Genomic DNA, 22362 nt, shown 5'->3' with positions numbered 1-22362 from the left:
CATTTCTTATGCCAATCTCTCTCTCACGTGGAAAATATTGAGAAGTGAAAAAAATACTCATAGGACTAAAAGCAGCCCCCTAGCTCTTCAGACTAATCCTTCACGAGGACAAAAGATCATGGAATAGGCATGAAGCCTGTGTAAGCCATATGCATTTGTTCCACATGCCATTGCTGTGCATGGTCATCCACAGTTTCACGGACAGTCATGGGAGAATTAGGGTCTTTAGGAAAAGGGTGGGAAGCACAGTATATGGCATGAACAGTAGACTGAAATGGATTGTGTGCATCATGACCTAGAAGTGCCTGCAAAGGATGGGGTAACTGATGGTGAATAGCTCAGATGAAGGTGTTCCAGTACCTGAAGGGGGCCTATAAGAAAGCTGGGGAGGGGCTGTTTGCAAAGGCATGTAGCAATAGGATGAGGGATAATGGCTTTAAACTAGAGCAGGGCAGGGTTAGATTAGACATTAGGAAGAAGTTCTTTCCAATGAGGGTGGTGAGACACTGGCCCAGGTTGCCCAGAGAAGAGGTGGAGGCCCCATCCCTGGAGGCATTCAAGGCCAGGCTTGATGAGGCTCTGAGCAACCTGGTCTAGTTGAAGATGTCCCTGCTTACTGCAGAGGGGTTGGACTAGATGACCTTTAAAGGTCCCTTCCAACCCAACACATTCTATGATTCTATGAAGGCACCTGGAGTGAGCTGGCAGGTCTTCCATAGACCTGGGTATTTCAATTGCCCCTGAAAAATGTTCTCTCTGATACACTTTTCTCCCTTGTTCAGTGGACATCTTCAGGGTGACCTGGATCAGAGAGACGACACAAGGGAGGTGTAGCATTTTCTGTAGTATTTGAGGTGTAGGAGGACATATCCCCATCTCCCATCTCCCCATAGAGCCATTCCCTAGCCAGGCATTGCTACAGCTCAAAGAAACACCTCTTTGTCAAAGGCCGCTGGAATTTCCTTTTTCCCAGTCAAGTTGAACAGAAAGGTTGTTTCTTAAAAAAAAAAAAAAAAAACGAAAAAGAAGAAAAAAAAAAAGAAAAAAAAAAGAAGTAATTCCTGCGTGCAATAAAAAGATACACTATCTGCTGAATGAAATATAAAGGCTTCACAGCAGCTGTCTCCTGAGTTTGCATTTACCGCTGCTCCTGATTGGAAGGCTTGATAAAGATAATGGGATTTTTTACCTCCCTCCCCCCTCAATCCCTCTCTCCGGAAGGTGGAAGTGTAACAAATTGGATTGGAGTATGTCTGTCCTTTGTGCTGGCTCGCAGAGGAGTGCACAGATCTGATGAGAGAGGGTACAGGGTGCTGCCAGCGAGGACAAAGCTAACAGTGCTGTGAATATGGATGTCAGGGTCACCTTTTTCTCCTTTACACCCTCCCTTCCCATTCCCTTGCTCACAGCCATCGCATTTCCTTGCTGTTTGGTGTGTGACCACCTCAGCTGGCCTTTGTGGAGAAAGGGAATGTGCAGTGCTCCTGTAAGACTAGGAAGAGTTGGGGGATCACAGCTGGGGGTCCTTTTGCTGTCATCACTCAGACGCATGATGAAGGGATTTGTATTTGGTCAGGACAAATGGGCTGCAAAACTGAAGCCAGATGCTCTGAACCCGCCCTGCAGGGTGTTTTCCCCCTTGTCTTGCTCAGAAGTGGGTCTTGTGCCAAGTCAAACTGGTCCTTCCTCTTCCTCACTTGGCCCCTTTCTACAGGAAGACCAAGGGATAGGGCTCGGTAATACCCTGTGTCTGTGCAGGAGCACAAAGGGCTTGAAGGATCATCCCATGATGTTCTCAGCTCCCCTGAAGCAGAGGGAAAGTTTCTGCTGGTCTGAGGACCTTGTCCAGCCCTTGAATACAAATAAAGCACAGAATGAGGAAAGTTGTACCTACCCTTCATATCAGAGCCAAGGGCAACACTGAGAACCTGTGCATCCCTCCGGAAATACTACGTGGGTTTGTGTCCCTCCCCAAAGATGAGTCAGGAGAGCAGAGGACCATAGGGACGTGCAGAGCTTTGAGGGAAAGAGGTCAAAGAGACACTGTCCCCAAGAGGCCACGAGGAAGACACATAAGAAACATTCTGTGACAGTGGAAGTGGCTTTGGCACTCTGTGGGGCACTTTGTGAGAGCACCGTTGCCCAGCCCAAACTTCAGCATTTTGTGCTCTTCCAAGCAATTTCTGGGACCAGTTAGCTCCAGGAATCCGGTCCAGTTGTGAATGCACAGAGAGCATCACCCTTGGACTTCACAAGGATAATGTAGGTGAGGATCGAAGAAGCTGGAGTAAATGAAGGGCAGTTCAGGATCAGTGCTTAGCCAACATAACCTTTGCTTACTTTCTGAGTATCTCCAGCTAAAGTAACACCCAGCAATAAACACAGCAGCTGACCTCTTCCTGCTAATTTAAATGAATAATAAAGGCAAGGGCGGCTTTCCCAATACATTTTAATTATGTGATAAGAAAACTGCTGAAACCAAAAGAAATTTGCAACGGTCCTTGCATTTTTATATTAGGAGAAATAAGCAGAGGTGGCAGGTGATGTCTCCATATCCAAGAGTTCATTTTAATTAACTCCCTCAAATGAGTAGACTTTCTGCTGTGGCTCTGGCTAAACTGTATGTGACTGAGACATGACAACCAAAAGGGAAGCTTTTGATGGCTCAGGTTGTCTGTGGTTAAGCCACAGCTTTCCCTGGTGTCCCCAGGTGATACTACATTTCTCTCCTTTCAGTCCTCTTCATGTATTCCTTGCCTATAGGCAAGTCTGTCAGTCCTCTGTAGGGAAAGCTGTGCCAATCCTCCACATGGAGCATCCCTCAAGATATGAGCAAAAAGTGGTACCCTGGGAAGTGATGGGGTGCTCCAGTCCTGCAGAAGGAGAGATGCATTCATCATTTCAGTGTGGAGGCTGGAGAACTGGAGGTGGTCAGAAACTGGAGCCCTTCTGCCCCCAGGCATGCTGCTGAAAGCTGGTAGAGATGATGTGCTCCATGGAGCAGGGTGTTGGTTCTACCTCTGGATCATCTCCCTGTTGTTCTTCCACTGTGCCCAAAGCTAAGGGCTCCCTCCACTCCAAATCCACTTCTGGATTTGAGTGTCAAGAAGTGTTGCCCACACGGCAAAGGACATGAACTGAGCCCAGCACAGGGTCTGGTGCTGTGCTGAAGAAGACACTGCTCTGCCCAGGGGAGCCCTGTCTGTGGCTGGGTCTTGGCAGTTGGACATATCCCAGGTATTGCTAAAGGCTGTGTCTATGCTGCTATAGAGGGCCAGGGACTGACATCCCTGACAAGCGACATTCATGTACTCCTGTCCCATGGTGCTGGCTAACATATGCAAGGACAGGTTGGTGTTGGAAACAACCACACTGGAGAAAGAACAGAACCAGGGAGTCAACCAAGACTTAAGCACCAAACAATCAGAGTGCTAAAGCTCCAGGCCTTGCTCTATTTGGCTCTGCCAATGGATCAACAGCTCTCTGGTCATTGCTTTATTTATCTGTGTGGAGCTCACCATTGTGTGCTGCTGTGCCTTAGCCTTGGACCTCTCATCCATGTAAGCAACCACTCCTGTGCAAAAGTTGTTTTGTGATAGTAATATCAAGGGTAAAGAAACCAGTCTGGATAACCTGGGACTTGACTCTGAACTTTGCCATATGGCTACGATTTTTGCATACTTTCCTGAGTCATCTCCCTGAACCTTTCATGATTCATCTCTCTCTTCTCTTTCCCTCTCTCATGGGCTCTCTCTTTCCCTCTCGTGGGCTCATTTGTGCATCCGTATGTTGTACGTGCTTGGAGGCATCTGACAGACCATAATGGCAATGACTGACATGCTGCTACACGGAGGCAGCCTGCACACGTGTGACCGCATGGGTTATGGGCACAGGGATTACCAGGGCTATGTCTCCTGTCCCAGAGGCTCTGCACAGCAGAGTTCAGTGTCTCCGTTCTCCTTGCAGAGTGGCGGCAAGCAAGCGGGGCAAGGATGATCCTTCAGGATGAAGACATCACAACCAAGATAGAGAATGACTGGAAGAGGCTCAACACGCTGGCACACTATCAGGTAACAGTGTGAGAGGATGGGTAGGTGTAGGTAGAAGGTAGATCAGCTAAGAAAGGTGCTATTCTCTACGATGCATCTCAGGATGCCATCCAGAGGGACCTTGACAGGCTGGAGAGGTGGGCCTGTGCAAACCTCATGAAGTTCAACCCGGTCAAGTGCAAGGTCCTGCACCTGGGTCATGGCAATCCCAGGCATAAATCCAGGTTGGGTGGAGAATGGCTTGAGAGCAGCCCTGAGGAGAAGGACTTGGGGGTGCTGGTGGATGAGAAGCTCAACATGAGCCGGCAATGTGTGCTCGCAGCCCAGAAAGCCCCCCGGATCCTGGGCTGCATCAAAAGAAGCGTGGCCAGCAGGTTGAGGGAGGTGATTCTGCCCCTGTACTCCGCTCTGGTGAGACCTCACCTGGAGTCCTGCGTGCAGCTCTGGAGTCCTCAGCACAAGAAGGACATGGACCTGTTGGAGCAGGTCCAGTGGAGGGCCATGAAGATGACCAGAGGGCTGGAGCACCTCTGCTGTGAGGACAGGATGAGAGAGTTGGGGTTGTTCAGCCTGGAGAAGAGAAGGCTCCAAGGAGACCTTATAGCGGCCTTCTAGTACCTAACGGGGGCCTACAGGAAGGATAGGGAGGGACTCTTGATCAGGGAGTGTAATGATAGGACAAGGGGTAACAGCTTCAATCTGAAAGAGGGTGGATTTAGATTGGATATCAGGAAGAAATTCTTCACTGCGAGGGTGGTGAGGCACTGGAAGAGGTTGCTCATGGAAGCTGTGGCTGCCCCATCCCTGGAGGTGTTCAAGGCCAGATTGGAAGGGGCTTTGAGCAACCTGGTCTGGTGGGAGGTGTCCCTGCCCAGGGCAGGGGGTTGGAACTGGGTGATCTTTAAGGTCCCTTCCAACCCAAGACATTCTGTGGTTCTGTGAAGATGTAGAGGTAAACAATGGTTGAGCAGGCAATAACTGCGCAGAGCCCCCGTGTTGAGTACATCCATCCTGATGACATCCATTTCTGCCTGACCTTGAAATCCATAAAAGAAGGCTGAAGATGTCCAATAATATCTTACACAAGTGATAGATTTAATGAAAAATGGAGTTTTGGTCAAAAGCTCCCCCGCTCCTTTCCCTCCTTGCCAAAAAAAAAAAAAAAGAAAAAAAAAGTCACCTCATTAAGTTTAATCCAATGCTGACAATTTTGTCATTTCCTCAATCACACCTTAGCAATCTATGTTTCATAACAAGATTTTTTTTTTTCATTTAAGAGCTGACCTGAGGAGGCAGCAAGCAATAATTTGAAAGGGAAACAAAACTTTTCACTTCAGATTGAGTGAAGTGTCGCTGGCTGACTCCAGAGCACATTTTTTCAGAGGGAGCGGGGATGTTTTCTATTTTATTTCACCAACAAACCAGGTGTAATTTTCTTTCCCGTCTGTGCTTTTTCCAGTTGTTTGCTTCAGGCAATGAGCTCCCAGCTATACGGATGAGCTGGGGCAGAACAGGTCTCAGCTGCCAGGGTGTTGAGCTGTTCATCATTTACCCTGGCTATCCTGAGGGCAGACACGGAGCATGCTGGGAGAGACACTGATATTCCTGTTACCTCAGTTTCCCCATCAGTAGTGTGGGGCTAAAACTAGAAAGAGCCAATAATTGCCTTCCATGATTGCTGAGGGGCTATTTAATTAGCCTCTGCAGTGCTTTGAAGATGAAAAACTCTTTGCAAGTGCTAATTATTACTATTACACAGACAAGAGTTAGACGTTGTTAGCAGGGTTTTTTTTTCACCCATCTCCTTTTTATGATGTCTTATTTATCACAGATATTCCTGATGCGGCTCCTCTGAGCCGCTGGCTTGTGAACATTTCTTATACAGGACCTACACGAATCGCCTAGCTGTAGAAAAGGAAAGTCTGGCTCATTTCAGAAAGCTCTGTTGTCTGTTGAAACACTATCCCATGACATCGTGGAGCACAGCAACTCCAATCCTACTGCTTTGCCCTGTCTGAGACCCTCTCACACAGCAAAGAGAAAGAAGTTGTGGTAGTCGCTTCAGTCCAGCAATGCATTTGTCATGTGGAAGGGGGAGACTGCATGGAGAGCTTGACAGGATCAGTCAAAGTAGAAAATGTAGATATCCATTTCTGAGCTGGGTACCCAGATATCAGCTACAATCGAGGTGGAAGGAACAGAAGATTTCACATCAGTTTTAGTCATCCTTATGGGACATGCCATCCTTGATGTTTGAAATAGCTCAGATTATTTTATTCTTCTCATGCTTCTGTCCTACATAAGAGCTTTTTTGTGAAGAACCTACTGTCAGCTTTACTGAGGTGAACGCAAAGACTCACTAGGCTTTGAATCAGGACCCGAATTGAGCAGTCTGCTTTGTCATCAGTTATCCTATTGCCCAGGTGCAGGCTTCTAGCAGTGTAACAGGAGGTTTTGTCCCTTTTTTGTTAATATACCCACGGAAGAAAGCATTTGAAGCTTGTCCTGCCTACAGTGACACTGGTTTATGGCTCAGTTTCTGCTGCTTGAATTACTGCTGCCCTTGGTATGCTTCTCAGACACTTTTCAGAAGCTTATTGACAAAGTTCCTTTTCCTCTGCAGGTGCCAGATGGATCTGTGGTAGCTTTAGTCTCCAAGCAAGTCACTGCCTACAATGCAGTCAACAACTCCACGGTCTCCCGGACCTCAGCCAGCAAGTATGGTAAGGTCCTCTGTGCTGATATGGATTGAGAGAACATTGGAGGAGAAATCCCAAACATCATGGTGGTTACAAGACACTGAGCACCGTCAGAGAGAATGATAGGCAGATGACTAGTTGATATGATTGCTTGAAGAATGGCAGGAGGAGAGGATTTATCCATCTAAAACTTTGGCATCTGGTCCAAGCTGTTGATCCAACTGGTTGGATTGCTCTCGGGAAGTACTCCTCCTCCCTCATTAATGAAAGGAGGACCCTATATAATTAGCTGTCTACATTTTAGGTCACTGAATCTCACTCTTAGAATTTGCACAAGGAGAGGCAAGGGAGAAGCACTCCACACTGAATGAGCTCAGTTGTTCTGGTGGGCAAAGTCCTGGGAGCATAGTGTGTTGTGAAGACAAATCTGTGGCATAGATGAGAGGCCTCTGGGACTACAAGCAACCACAATGTGCATAGGTGATAGCCTGTCTACAGTTGTATCTCAGTGTGGGTGTTGTGTGTCCCATCCAGCTATCTTATTATCCCAAGGGAACTTGCACCTGGAATAATAATAAAAATGGAGTACTGAGGCCTTATATCAGTATATCTCAAGGCAGTGGATTTTTGTTCCCACTTTCCCCATGTGAATGGGACAGCTGTGAAGTAGAGACCAGGTGGAAATTCTTCTGTAGAGCCAGAGACCTCCTGAGTCTCACTCACACTATCACACACCTTTCTCCCCTGCGCTAGAATTGCAGCCCAGGACGTCTCACTGTGGTGATGCCGGAGGGCAAAGCAAAACATCTCTGATGTGCAACCAGAGTGCAGCAAAATCACTCTTCAACCTGGATGCAGCTGTCATATCAGTTTATTATTATTTTTTAATTTATGAAAACATCTCCAATCCTTCTTACTGCCTTTAACTTGAGGGAAAGTACAGTTACTCGATGTCCAGAGGAGCCCCCTTCCCCTTTCTCCAAGGACATGAGCAATCCACCAGACCTTATTAATATTCATCCTCTTTGCCATGTTGTTGCAATTACTGAAAGACACAGTGACCTTTGAAAAGGAAGACTTGAGGGGGGTTAATTTCTGTTGGATTTCTTTAATTCTTCTGCCATTTCATTTTTCAGGAGGAGGGAGTGGGGAAGAATGCAGGGGGAGGAGAAGATGTGGTGGGTCAGAAGTGATTGTTAATTGCAATTAAGAAAACAGCATCCAGAGAGAAAAAGGATATTCCATCTGATAATTAATATGTATAGATTGGTAATGCATTAATGAGGCTGATTCAGATCTTGCTACAGAAAGGTGCAACACACTTCTGCTAATTATGGTTGGAAAAGACTCTATATCTGCAGCATTGCTGGAAGGTCAAGGAGAGGGGAATGCCTCATGCCATCACTCAGAGGCAAAAGGAGGTAAAATATGGAGGCTAAAGGTGTCCTTGGAGAGGAAATTTGTGCGGGCACCCCTGGGGTTCTCGTTTACTTACTGTCAAAATAAGATATTGGAGCAGCGAGCGAAGAGGATGATTGGGCAGGAGTTATTGGATTGCTTGATGCCAAAGGAGGGAGGGGACACGGCTCCTCCTAAGTCTGGGCATGGGGAGCTAAGCAAGAGGTCACGTTAGCTACATCAATATTACCATGCAAAAGGATACGGCCTGTTCTCTGGCTATAATGCCAAGCAGCGTTGGATGGTATGGCTAACATCCATACAGGTAAAACAAGTTGTACTTGTCCATACTGGTTATCATGAGTAGCTGGTACCATCCCCTGAACCAGTCCTGGGCCCAAACCACAACGTTGTCCCAGGCCAAAGCTTTCCTTGGGAACATGATAAGAGGTAAAGGCAACTGAATGTCAGTGACCACGACTCATTTCATTTTATAGTGCAGACATTGATATCACGTCCATCTTGGATGACGTCTCTTGTTTTTGCTGAGCAAATCACTCAGTCATAAGATAATGCTTTGATAATAAGTCCTGGTCAGCTGCTTTGGGGGCTTCTCCATGTCACATGGTAATTCTACCAGGAGATATACCTGTGTTGCCTAATGTTACCAATTGTTTGATCAAAATTTATTTAATACTAATATGGAAATATGGAGCTTGTGAGAGCAGGGACCTTGCAGTACTGCTACAGCCTTCCCGCTTTGGAGACCCAAACTAACATCTTCCCAGGATGGACTCACCAGCTGTGATTGTCTCAGCCCCGCACCAGAATCTGTATGAGCATCCTTTCTGTATGCTAAACGGGCGAGGTACCTGCTACCGAACCCAGGCAGAAGAGGTCATCTTCTTGCCTGTCTGATGAAAAATTTCTATTAGGTGGCATGTCATTAGTATATTTCCTTGGTGAAAACCTGTTAATCCCAATACAAGTGCTACAAGGGCTGAGACACATGCCTCTCTCTTTGCAGAAAACATGATCCGTTACACAGGCAGCCCGGACAGCCTCCGTTCCCGCACCCCCATGATCACCCCTGACCTGGAGAGCGGAGTCAAGATGTGGCACTTGGTGAAGAACCATGAGCATGGTGACCAAAAAGAGGGTGACCGGGGCAGCAAGATGGTTTCTGAGATCTACCTGACAAGACTACTTGCCACCAAGGTACATGGTGGGGGCAGGAAAGAAGGTGATAAATGTTTTTTTAAAGGCTTCAGTGGAACTTCTTACCTACAAGAAATGAGAGACTGCTCAAAGGATGCCAAAGGGGGATAAAAAGAGAAGGGAAATAGAGCAAGAGGAGTGCTTCAAGTATGGAGGGAAGGAGGTTGAATTTAGAAAGCAGAGTCAGAAAAGGGACGTTGGCGAGCAGTGAGGAATAAAGAATCCAGGGCCATGAGACTGGTGGAGAAAAGCAGCGCAGGGGTAGGTGTGTGTTGGGATTGTTGATTATACTGGCTTGTAGCTTGTGCCAAAACTAAGCAAATGAAGAGCCAGGGAGTAAACGTGCCCAGGTCAGGTTCCAAGGATGTGTCACACCTCACAGTCTGAAATGGACTTCTATGCCAGAGAACTCTGAGTATTGTGACACAAGTCCTTCTTCTCTGCCTTTACGCTGAACCCTTAAAGACCTCTGTGCTGATGACTTGGCAGGGGGTTAAGTTAACCAAGATGAGGCCAATAGGTGGCCAGCTCCAAGGAGATCAAACAGAGTAAAATGCTCATCACTGTTGAGATATGGAAAGCTCTGGATCTCCAAAGAGAAAATACAGATTCAGCCAGGTGGGGGAAATCAGGAAGATCCTGAACTGACTCTCCAGACACATCTCACACGTCGCAGCTGGCCCATGGCAAGTCTCTGCAGAGAAGGCAAAGACTGTGTTGGGAAGTTGATAAGATCCCATCTGCTCAATCCATGTTCCCCAAAATGCTGGAAACCAGCCTCCTACATGGATGCCTGCCAGAGCCTACAAAACTTCTGTAGTGGAGCAGTATGTGAGTGTTTAGTGTAACTGGGGATGCAGCACCATGGGGAGGACACTTGCACAAGTGGAGATCAGTCAAGGTGACAGGTCTAAAACTTCCTGCAGTGAACTTTGGCTCTGGGGCAGCCACTGAAAGTGGCTTAATTGCCGCTGTCTGCACAGAAAGAACTCGATGTCATTCACCATCACACTGTCCCTTCCTTGCAAAGGGGATGGCCAGTTCTTGCTGCAGCTGGCTTGCTCTGGGGTTGACAAAAGTTCTCAGACCTTTCGCCTTTCATCTCTAACCAAAACTATCTTCCACCTAACTCACTTATAAAGGCTCCACAAGAGTGTGGGCAAAAACACTTGTCTGAGTTTACATTTATTTGCCCTTCCAGCCTGTGGGTGGTGGTGTCCTTGGAGAAGCCTGCATTAATAAGGAGCCTGCAATGATCTTTTTTTCCAGCCAGCAGGGACTAGGGCAGGTGAGGAGGAAAGCGGTATAGTCAGAGAAAGGCTCCCTTTGCAGTTCTGCTGTCCTCTTGCAGCACAGAACATCTCTGTGCCCAAATCTCTAACATGAGAGTTATCTCAATGCATCCCAGAAGAGGAAACTGTAGGGTAGCTGTGGCTCAGGTGTGGCTGATCAAGGTGTTATCTCACCCTGTTCTGAGTGATCAAACAGCCTAATCTTCTTCCCTCCTCTGAAGTTTTGACTATTATCATCTCTTGTCAGGGTGTTAATAGGCACAAACACAATTTCATGTGTTCGTGCAAATGCTATCTGAGTTTGCCCATCAGACGGGTCTCCATCACATGCTTAAATCCTACCATACAGTTTTACCTGCACATTTGTTCCTCAACTCATTTTGCCTCTAGAGTCTGACTCTCCCTGTGTCCTCACTCAGGCTGTCTCTGTTGCGGTGGGATTTGGAGACAAAGTGGCTTTGTCTTTAGCCCTTGGTACATGCCCAGCTCCGTGGCATCAAGATACTTTTACGGATCACACAATGTAAAAAGCAAATGATGCTCCCTGGGGTCCAGGCCCCAGCTGGTGTAGGCCAGCAAGCACTGGACCAGTGCTGATTTACGCTGTCTGGGGATATGTCCCCTACCCCACCACTGAATCGCTTTTGCTTTCTGTTCCGGATAACAAACTCAACACTTGCTTTTTTTTTTTTTTTTCCTTTTGTTTTTTTTTTGTCCAGACAGCAGGAAAGCAGCTGTGAAGCTTGCACAGCAACAGAGAGAGTAGAAAGGTTGGGGGCTTATTGTTTCCCCTCTTGGGCTGAGCAATTTTCTTTCCTCATCATGACCATTTGAGGGAGGGAAAGAGGAAAGAGAGCAATTGCTGGTAATACAATCCCAGGGAATACTTAGTTAAACTGACAATGATTTTTATTCTGGTAAATCCCTGACCTCTGAGACCTAGAGTCTCTTGCATAAAAGCCTCAGAGGTTTTCTTTGTGTTTGTGTGGGTGAGCATGTAGAGAATTAATTCCCTCCAGAAACTGAACCTGAGGGCAGCTCCTCCATGTCAGACCAACAAGATTTCCCCTCGGGGGCCCTTTCTGAGTCAGACATGGCTGCAGGGCTGTATTCACCCTGTAGGAGTTCACACAAGCAAAAGGTACCTCTGCTTGTTTCCCAAAGAATAGATCAAGTGGTGAATCAGCAAGAGGCACCAGCTTTCTAATTAAGTATTTGTTAGCGCTATGTAAACTTGAGCCACTCTGGTGGAACCTGGTGCTTCGTTTCTAGTAAGGAGAATGTCTTTCCTGGATCTGCAGAGAAAGGGGAGGGGTTTGTTTTTCAAAAGAAGATTTTTTTCATATCAGGAAGCATTTACTGGAGATTTGATTGCTTTTTGGTTATTTTAGCAGACGTATGGTTTGTTCACATATAAACGCCTATGAAGTTCTGGTGGCAAAGCAGAGCTTCAAACGTCGGCTAGAGCCCCCCATTCAGCAGGGAAAGCTTGCCTTGCCTGATTTTCCCCCAAACCTAGCCTGCAGCTCGTCTGCTTATCACAGCTCCTCAACTGCCCCCTTCTCCAAGCCTAGTCACCATCTGACGTTCCAGCTCTTTACCTTCTTGCTAAAGGTCAACTGTCCTCACCAGCTTGCCCAGGGTGGTTCTCCAAGCGCAGGATGTGGGATTCTACTCCCAGAGGAGCATAAGGAGAGCTCTGCAGTCTCTGCAATGAACATTACTGCGGTCTGCATTGTTTCTAGGGTTTGCCTCAGTCCCGTGCCAATGGGTAGTAAAGAATGAGGAGGCCTCTTGGAGATTAAGAAGTTTGTGTTATTTATTATACTACTCACACACATAAAACAGCCATCTCTCTGCAGGCACTCTTGTCCCATTTGTCTCAGTGACACCTTCTGCTCTGCTCTACAGTCATCTGACTTCTATTCCCAGCTTAAGAATTGGCCCTGGATGAAAGCCAGCATAGAAAATGGCTAGATTTTGTCTCATACATGCACTAAAGCAGTTGAGGCTAGGGCTCAGAGGAGCTAAATTTCAGTGGGAACATATCCAGGCCTCTCCGTCACCATATACCTGAGACAGGGCAAAGTATCCCACCACATGTCAGCCACCCTCCCTAGCAGGGCGTGCTAGTAGCAGGGAGGACAGGTAGCATCTTGACCTGTTCCATCTGGCTGGTAACCCAATGTAGTGGACATTGTGAAGATGCACCTGCCAGCTTCAAGACATCTGTATTGAAATTTCCAACTTACGTCACATTTAACAGATATTAGATGGCTCCCACTTTCAATCACACTTTCTGGGCCTGATTCACAGGCATACTCTGTTTTCAGTGGGGTACCAAAATTCAATATCCTCTTCCCACTTGGTATCTCACATTCTTCTCTCCTTCTATCTCCCAACAGGGCACCCTCCAGAAATTTGTAGACGACCTCTTTGAGACCATCTTCAGCACTGCTCACCGTGGCAGCGCGCTTCCCCTGGCTATCAAATACATGTTCGACTTCCTGGATGAGCAGGCTGACAAGCACAACATCCATGACCCCCATGTGCGGCACACCTGGAAGAGCAATTGGTGAGTGAGACACCCCAGTACAGTCCAGCACCAGGTCCCGGACTGGGAGGAGAGGAGAGAGACATATGGTTTGGGATCTGGCTGCTGGGGAAGCTGAGGAGCCTGGCGTGGGGTTCAGAGCACCAGGCTCAGTCTTTCCAAGCCTATGGGGAAGTCAGAAAATCCCAGAATCCAAAGGATGCTCTCCAGGATGGAGCACTTTGGCTGAACAGGTCCCAGTTTACCCTGTATTACATGGGGATAGCAGTATATCTGAGGGGCCTCATGAGGATATAGAAGGAAAAATGGTGATGTTCAGGCCCATAGGAATGTCTAGGGAAGCATGGGAGAGGATTCAGCACCGCTGCCTTCATCTAGACTGGGTGTTTGACTATAGTCAAAGGGGGCCTAGAGCTCCATTTGTTTGCCCACACATAGGCCTTTAGTGCCATCTGAGATATTTTAAGGTATGCCAGGCATCCACAGGGGATGTACAGCACTCACAGGAGACTTGTACCCTCCTGGGCTGGCAGCTGAAGGCCAGGAGAGCATCTCAAATGGTACTAAGCACTTAAAGGGTCTGGAACTGGATGTGAGACTCCTTCAGAGCGAGCGACAAAGTCTGACATGAACCCCCTGCTCTAGATGCCAGGCAGCAGCCCCTCTTCGTGCATGTAATGGGACAGCAGGGAAAAACCAGGGTCGGTGGAGAGAAAAGATCTCTGCCGCTCGTCTCCGCTGAGTCTCCCTGTTGGAAAGAGTCCCCTGAGGAATCGCTCCCTCCCCTTCTCCTGTGCAAATACAGGGACTATAAAAGGAACAGCAGAGGAGAGCCATGGGGCTCCCAGCTCATGCATTTTTTCCTTTTACCAGCCATGCTGATGGCAGATCGTCACAGTGCAGTGACATAAAAAAAGAAACCCCATGCACCAAAGAGGCTTTCAACTAATGAAACATTAGCATATTATTAACATTATCTGCGGCACTAATCTAAGGCTGATTGCAGCCACTCAGACTAAATGAGCAGGAGGTTTATTTAAGGGGGGAGGGGGGAAGGCAGAGTGTGTGTGTATGTGGGAAAAGGGGCAGTATGAAGAAATCTGTTCAATCAGATTAAATTAACTCAAAGTCACATCACGGGCTTCATTATTCCCAGCTAGGGACATCGTCCCCCCAGCCCCTCCCCACACCCTTACCCGCACTCAGGCACACATCCATGCACTCTCTGCTCGTCCTCACTGAGGCTGCGTTTGCCATCCAAACACCCACGGAAGAAATTCTGCATGGTTCAGTCACTCATCCACCTCGTCCCCCAACAGATGAACCTCCATCACCCGCCTAAAATGTTTCCCTCCCACGACTCCATCGGGTCTCATTGCCAGCATCTTCTGCTTCTCCTGAACTTGGCTGAGAGGATTACCTGGGAGGTGGGGGGGGCGCTTTCCTTACATTTGCTCTGTGATATTGCTGGCTCAGGAGAACATAGTGGTTTAGGAAAACCTGGTGTCATCCTTCTGTCAGGACGTGCTAAACTGCCTACTGTTACCCAAAAGGTGGCAGACTTGGAGATGAATTTTTTATGGTGCTGTGAACTCATGGGGGTAATGAGCAAATGGAAGGAACTGAGGAACTGGGGAGTTTAGACTGAACATCAGGTGAATTTGTTAGGCTGAAGAATAACCTCCTCTTGGGAAGGTGAGGACACTGAAGGTAGACTTAACAGTCAACCTGACAGAGAGACAAGAGTTTGACTCTGTGATCAGTGACACATCTCAGCTCCTAGGCCAAGAACATATGAATGCATTTGCCCTGACAAAAAGGCTTGAGGCAAAGGCTGGAGGTAGATACCTCAGGGCATCTCATACAAATGAACGGCTCTTTTGAGAAACAGGGGGGAAAAAGACCTTTGAATTGCAATTGGAATAACATTTCCTGGGTTAGGGCAGGTACATTTTCATTTCAAAGGTTACGATACTTGTTCCCAGGTCCCCTTTTTTCCTTGACGCAACAGGGTTTTCCCTGTCACTTAAGGACTGCTTCATGCCCATTGTGCTGGGATCAAATGCAGTCTTGGTCTTGAGCTGTGGAGCGTGACAGCACACAGTGTCCACAGCACACAGTGTGTGACGTTAACACTCCTAAGTCTCAAGCTGGGAGCTCTACTTAACTTTCTTCCTATGGGATTGCTATGAGGGCTGAAAGCCAAGTCCCTCAATGACAAATGTTCACCATAAGTTTTGCAGATTCCATGCCTTTCCTCATCTGATGAAGCAGCCAACAGGTCCAACTTTACATTGCACCCTAACATAGAGAAGATAGGAGTCATTTTCATCACCTCAATTATACTCTCATTAATTTATGTGCAACTTCAATAAGAAGGCATTGACTTTAAGAGTAACAAAAGGATAACAGGGACAAAAGCCACTCCTGAGGTGACTCCACCGCTGTCCCTAGAGTCCTGTAAGGGAGGATTTTATTGTATATTAAAGCTTATCCCAGAATCCTTATCTCCACACCATGATCTTTGATTCTTGTCCACCATTTAGCACTGTAACCTCACACAACAAAGCTTGTGAGCTGTGCACTGACTGACTCACCTCTTCCACCCTTCCCACTCCTCTTGCAGCCTGCCGTTACGGTTCTGGGTTAACATGATCAAGAACCCGCAGTTCGTCTTTGACATCCACAAGAACAGCATCACAGATGCCTGCCTCTCTGTAGTGGCTCAGACTTTCATGGACTCCTGTTCAACCTCGGAGCACCGTCTGGGCAAAGACTCACCCTCCAACAAGCTTCTCTATGCCAAGGACATCCCCAGCTACAAGAACTGGGTGGAAAGGTGAGTTTTAGTTCTAGAAATAGGCATGACATAAGCAAGTGATACAATGAGGCCCTGCTTCATGGATGGAGGTAGGAGGCATCATCAGTATTCTTTTGGTAGCTTTTTTTCTTTGGTTATTGCCCAAGCAGAAAGCTCTGTGTTACCCTTTGTTCCTATATGCCTTGCAGCAGAAATGGAAATTTAATTAGAGGTGTGAATTGAAGGTGTTTTCCATCATTGTTTCTCTTGAGAAGAAACTGTTGAGAAGTGATAGAGGGAGGAAGGAAGGGAAGGTGATGTGTTTGAGCCTTGTGAAGTACGTGGGCTTCTAAGTCTTTCCACACAGACTAGAAGTGGTTTGCTGTTCTCAGCATCATTGTGACAAGTCCCCACACTGCCTAGATCCCAAGGGTCATACAATTATCTCCCCTTATTCCAAAGTCCAGTAGCTTCCCTTGGAGGCTCTTCTCTGCTTTGAATGAGATGCCATAAGATTGACGGGCTGATGACTGTATTTTCGGAAAGGTCAGAGGTCTTTCCAAGCATTTTATCCACATCTGCGAGATCTGTAGCTGTATTGTTCAATCTGAAGGTCAGTGTCCGGCAAAGCTGCTCTACAGGGAATACAACCAAGACAACTATTCCTGCAGTACGTAGGGTCTTCAATTTCTCTAAGATTTTCCGTAGGACAAGCGAATAGCACATCTTGCACTCCATTCAGCAGGAGCCTGTCTGCTGGAGCAAGCCTTGCAGAAGTTGATCTCTGCTTTGTTTTCCAATATGCTACGCTTGCTTGATGTTATTGACAGGTTTGGGAACTGCACAGATGGAGAATGATTACTATTCTGTAAATACAAAGATGGGTCTATCTTACAGATCATTCCTGTGCAATGCCATCCAATTTTAAGCAATGACTTGTCTGGATGACTTCATAGGCACTGACTAAAGTTGATACCATGTCATGCTGATTATGAGACCTCTGCTACTGTAGGCACACTCTGCTGTAAACCACTCTATTTCCTTTGGTGGGGATGGTTTTCTCTCATTTTGTGAAAGGAGAGCACGGCTGATCAAAGAGCTCTGTCCCCTCGTTGGCATGAGGTGACATTTTTTACAATAATGTTCCTATTGGTCTCTGATTTTTCTGGACAATTATTTTTAGATGTGGTTAAACACTTCTGCAAATGTCGTTTCTAGGCAACCTGTAAGGCTCTTGCGAGCTACCTTGCTTAATTGTGACCTACTTCTGGTACAGTGTCCAAGTTTCTTAGTATGTATTGAAGTTGATTGCTGGATTGACCTGGATAGGGGGAAGGAGGCATTTGAGATTCATTTAGAAATCAAGTTTCCACCAACAGTGACCCGAAGGTGTCATACTCTAGTGACGCTTTAGCAACCTTGCGTGTAGCGGGTGATTGGTTTCTGTGGACAAATGCTTTGTTTTACATGTGACCCAGGTTGATCTTTTATCTTTGGAGAGGGTACATTTGAATGACACACTGAGGTATGTAGATGGAGAACAGGGTATTTCCTTATGCAACACCTTTCTTTTCTGGGTAAACAGAAGGCTGCAGTTTCAATTTTTATTTTTTTTTTCCGGTATTGATTACACTTTGCAACTTTTTGGAGCTAAATCCTGTTGCCCAGAGATCTTCAGCAAGAGGTGCTGCATTTCCCTGGAAGTTTTCCTGAACAACTGGGCTTGCAAACGAGGTACATAACACCTCCCACTGCTAGTAAACAGCACTGGATTTCTGTGCCCAGCATGTGCTGGGTTGTTATCTGCACTGATGTCTGACAACTTGAACTGATGCCCAAGGGGAGGCTGCAGGTTTTGGAATATGGTTAGAGCTTCTGCCCTGCTTATATTTTTGTGTGTCAATTCCACTGACTCAAGGCACTGGCACCTGGATGCTGTGGTAGATCAAAGAAAAACATATCAAGGATGAACAGAATTTCAATTCTACTATGAGTTAATGAATTCCTTTTCTCCATTCTGTGACTGTACTTAGGGGGAGTTATTCCAGCTCCAGTGGCTTTCAGTACTGGTTCGAGCTATTTCTGTAGTCAGCGTCAGCTGCAGAGAGCATCCTTCAAGACCATTAGACTTCTTCAAAGAGAGAATCATAAGATAAAAAGATTTTTAGTTGGGGACTTTAAGAAGCGGTTGAGTAAATCAGAAGAACCTGAAATCAAATGAACTTTGATGAAGAAGAATCTCTATGAGGGCAATTAGGCAGTGGTAGATTGTAACCCTACTTGAAATCACTCTGGAGTAAATACAGGCTCCTGTCTCTTGAAATGGTAGCTGGGCTGGGTTACTCCAAGCTTTGCCTTTGCAACTCCTGGTTTCTCAGTGTGGAGTGTGCCTTTAGGACCCACAAAACTCAAAGCGGGGAATGACCTTGGCACAAGAAGCAGGCATGGGTAAAAGTACATACCTCCAATCCTTCAAAGATTAGTTTTCCACCTCTTCAGAGTGTGAATGTACATTGGGAGGGGAATAGCTACAGATTCTTGCCTGATCAATGGGCTGCCTCCACATGCTAGTCAACTTTGTGTTTGATTTCACCAGTCCTTTTTTAATGTTGTTGGAAGCAGAGGTGGGCTCTGCCTGATGAAACAAATCCACGAAGAAATCCTGACTTTTGGAAAAACAAAATTCATCATTCAAATTACACACCCAGGGCCGTTTCACTGTGAAAATGTGTGGCTAAAAAGTATCTAGGTGCATCCACAACTGGGATTTCCTGAGGCGGAAGATGAGGCCTGACTGAGGCAGGAGAATTAACCCAGGAAATGGGGACAGACTATTTGGCTTTTGTTGAAGCCATGAAGAGTCAGACTGTGGTTCTAAAACAAGGTGGAGGCTTTTCAATTATCATTATCTGAGTCTATTGAAAAATGAGGAAAAGAATGGGAACGATGGAACAGATTCTCATCTGACTTTTGTTAGTAAAACTCCATAGGCTTTGCTGAATTTACATTAGACCAGCTTCAGATCTGCATCTTTTCAAGTTTACTTCAAATGTCCCCTTTGAGCCTAGAAATCTGGAGAACTTGGGAGCATTTGATGTAATCCCCAAGCAATACAAAGGGGAGCCTGTTCTAATTGGGACTGTCTCATTAGCATTCAACACCACACTGAAAAGATGACAAAGGGCTGTGGCTGACCTTTCATTTCTCTCCATGCTGCCAAGCTTATGATAACACTTGTTTGAACTTCATTAACACCGTTTAATTGCCTGCATCACAATCAATACGATGTTTCCCTACCGAAGCCTGGCATGGAGGCAGGGATATGGGAGACTGAAAAGGGGCAGAGCACAAAAAGCAGAAGCCAAAGAGTTTTTCCATTGCACGCTGGTGCCCCAAATACCTGCAGTGCTACAAGGAGAGGAACTGGTGCTTTTTTCTCATCCCTGAAGGGAATTGGTCTCCTTTTGCCTGCTTATTGTGCATTAAAAGTAGCCCCTCAAAGGAAAGCTGAAATAGAGACGTTGCAAGTATTCTTAACACCTTGAGCATCTTCCAATGAAGACCATTCAAAATAGGCTTGCCAGGTTCGGGACTGAAAGAGGTTTAAAGTGATCCGATCTGTGGAATTCAGAATTATAACATCTGCAATTTATTATTTTAACCTGGGTACAAACTCTACCTGATCTAGCTGTTGGTACCCAAGTCCTGGGTCCGTGATCTCATCTATTTCCCTTTCCTGAACAACTGTGATTTGCGTGGTGTTAGCCTTTAGATGTCAAGCTCTTAAGCCTATTAGCAAATGTTGTGTGTGTTTGGAGTATGCAAAATGGATAGTCTGTACCCATTTGGGATCTAACCCACCTAACTTGTCAGTCTGTGGTTTCAGGACTCTATAGTCAATAGCTGGTCTCTTCCAGTGCCGTGATTGTGATGTCTGTTGGGCACTTTGCAGCTAGCTTTACAAAGAAAGACAGATTGGGTTGATTTAGTACAATGAAGATTATAAACTGCATTCACCCTAACATTGTAAGTTATTGAGGCTTTAAACAGAAACATTGGGGTGATTCCAAGGGCTTTAGAAGAGAGCATTAAAGGACAGGTGCAAATCCTGACTCCACATTAAAAAATGCAGTCTTTTGTGTCTCCTTTCCCTGCCAGAAAGAAGGCTCAAGATATAGCATAGCAAGGGTCAAGGTAGGGGGTGTTGTCAGTAGAGATAATAAAAAACGGTGCTGGAAGGGGCCTCAGGAGGTCAACCCAACCAGCTCCTGCCTCAGGGCAGGATCAGCTCTGTCTAAAGCCTTCCTGACAGATGCTTGTCTACCCCTTTCTTAAAGGCCTCCAGTGACTGAGCCTCTCCTCTCCTCAGGCAATCCGTTCCTACACTTCCCTGTCCTTCCCATCAGAGTGTTCTCCCTGATGGGCAGCCAAAATCTCCCTGGCTATAATTAAAGCCCATGCCATCTCATCGCATCCCCAGGGACATGGGGTACAGCTTATTCCCTGCCTCTCTGCAGCAGCTTTTGGTGTATCTTAAGACTGTTTGCTCACCTTTCTTCACCTTTAATCTACAAAAAACTCCCAATATTTTCTCATCACAGTAACAAGCTGCTCTTACATACTGCAGTTTTCAGCACTATGCGGTTTTCAGGTAAGATGACAATGTGTCTATATTCAGAGCCTCAGACCCACACATCCTCTGCACTGAGATGATGTTAGACAGTTTCTTCTCATGGAGAAACTACCTGTGCACTGATTTGCTCTTCAGCCATTGACTCACTGCTGCCCACCCATCTGAGGTGAAAAGCAGCAGAAAAAGTCATACACATGCAAAATAAAATCAGTGCCTTAGCTAGGGGATGCATACGCAGACAGAATCATTCCCTCAGGCTCTTGAAGGCAAATCTCTGGAAGAACGGACAGGTCTTCAGCTTTGGGGGGGTACTTTGGGACTGGTACCTTTTGCTTAGCTGTCATGCTATTATTGACAAAGTGCAATCAGTGTCCAACAGCCTGGCCTTGAACCTCTCTCCAAAATAGGATCAGTCTGGGCTAACAGAGTCTCATGGCTGCCTGTAGCTGAATCAGCAGAAACGCAAACTTTGCAGCTCAGATGCCTCCCAGCAAACTAAAATTGCCATGCCGTGTCAACAGAACTGACAGTATGTCCTTGCATTGCTGCACTTCACCCCATAAAAGGGCTGGCCGCTAGGTTGTTCCCAAGCTTTCCTTCACCCCTCCTCTGCTATAGCAGTCCCCCACGTCCCTTTCATACATCTCTTCCTCCTTCAGTGGTCTTGATACAGCCGGTTATTGCATAACCCTAATTATGTTATTGCTGTAATTGCGTCTGCCGTCTGCAGCACATGGATTCGTTACAAGCTTTTCATATGCTAAAATGATTATTAATGAGTGCAGTCCCAACCCAGCGACAGCACAACAACAGCCATGACAAAAAGATCTTTTGGAAGGCAATTAGCTCCATGCTAAGCTGCCTAAACCATGGCCATGCTGGAAAATTTCAGACTGGAGAGGAAGCACTGGCAACACGGCTTTTCTCTTCTCTTTTGATGAGTTAATGAGTTACTGAGTGGCAGCGGGCAGAGTCATTCTTGTGAAACAGCTCCACTGAGGAGCCTTTCCTGGTTGGTACCAAAGGCAAGTGCATTTACCCCAGCAAAAAGCGACAAGAACGATTATTTTTTGAGAATAAGAGGGAGCATTCCAAAAACTGGTGCATCCAAAATCCTTCCCTGTACAGCAGTGGTAGTAGATGGTCTCATGGGCTTTCCTGTTCAAGCCAGGATGGGGTGAGTTGCTGTGCTAGTGATACAGGTGCAAGGTCCTGCACCTGGGTCATAGCAATCCCAGACACAAGTACAGGTTGGGCAGAGAATGGCTTGAGAGCAGCCCTGAGGAGAAGGACTTGGGGGTGCTGGTGGACGAGAAGCTCAACATGAGCCGGCAATGCGTGCTTGCAGCCCAGAAAGCCAACCACATCCTGGGTTTCATCAAAGAAGTAAGGCCAGCAGGTTGAGGGAGGTGATTCTGCCCCTCTACTCCACTCTGGTGAGACCTCACCTGGAGTCCTGCGTGCAGCTCTGGAGTCCTCAGCACAAGAAGGACATGGACCTGTTGGAACAGGTCCAGCAGAGTCCACAAAGATGATCAAAGATCTGGAGCCCCTCTGCTATGAGGACAGGGTGGGAGAGTTGGGGTTGTTGAGCCTGGAGAAGAGAAGGCTCTGGAGATACCTTATGGCCCCTTCCAGTCCCTGAAGGGGGCTACAGGAGAGATGGGAAGGGACTCTTGATCAGGGAGGTAAGCAATAGGACGAGGGATAATGGTTTCG

At 46.7% G+C, this 22362-nt stretch overlaps 1 protein-coding gene across 3 annotated transcripts in view; it reads left to right on the top strand.

Annotated features, from left to right (window-relative positions):
• Positions 1 to 22362, top strand: part of PLXNA4 (plexin A4) — a 477975-nt gene that overhangs the window by 443906 nt on the left and 11707 nt on the right. For all 3 annotated transcript variants that reach the window (XM_054221427.1, XM_054221409.1, XM_054221417.1), the window contains exons 26-30: positions 3967 to 4070; positions 6673 to 6772; positions 9174 to 9364; positions 13062 to 13231; positions 15837 to 16049. In XM_054221427.1, coding sequence (XP_054077402.1) covers positions 3967 to 4070; positions 6673 to 6772; positions 9174 to 9364; positions 13062 to 13231; positions 15837 to 16049 — 778 coding nt within the window. The remainder of the gene's footprint in view (positions 1 to 3966; positions 4071 to 6672; positions 6773 to 9173; positions 9365 to 13061; positions 13232 to 15836; positions 16050 to 22362) is intronic.

This window comes from Rissa tridactyla, chromosome 1 (genome assembly GCF_028500815.1).
Source record: "Rissa tridactyla isolate bRisTri1 chromosome 1, bRisTri1.patW.cur.20221130, whole genome shotgun sequence".
In the NCBI taxonomy this organism is placed as follows: domain Eukaryota; kingdom Metazoa; phylum Chordata; class Aves; order Charadriiformes; family Laridae; genus Rissa; species Rissa tridactyla.
The sequence above is the reverse complement of the archived record's forward strand: the minus strand, read 5'-3'. Positions and strand labels throughout refer to the sequence as shown.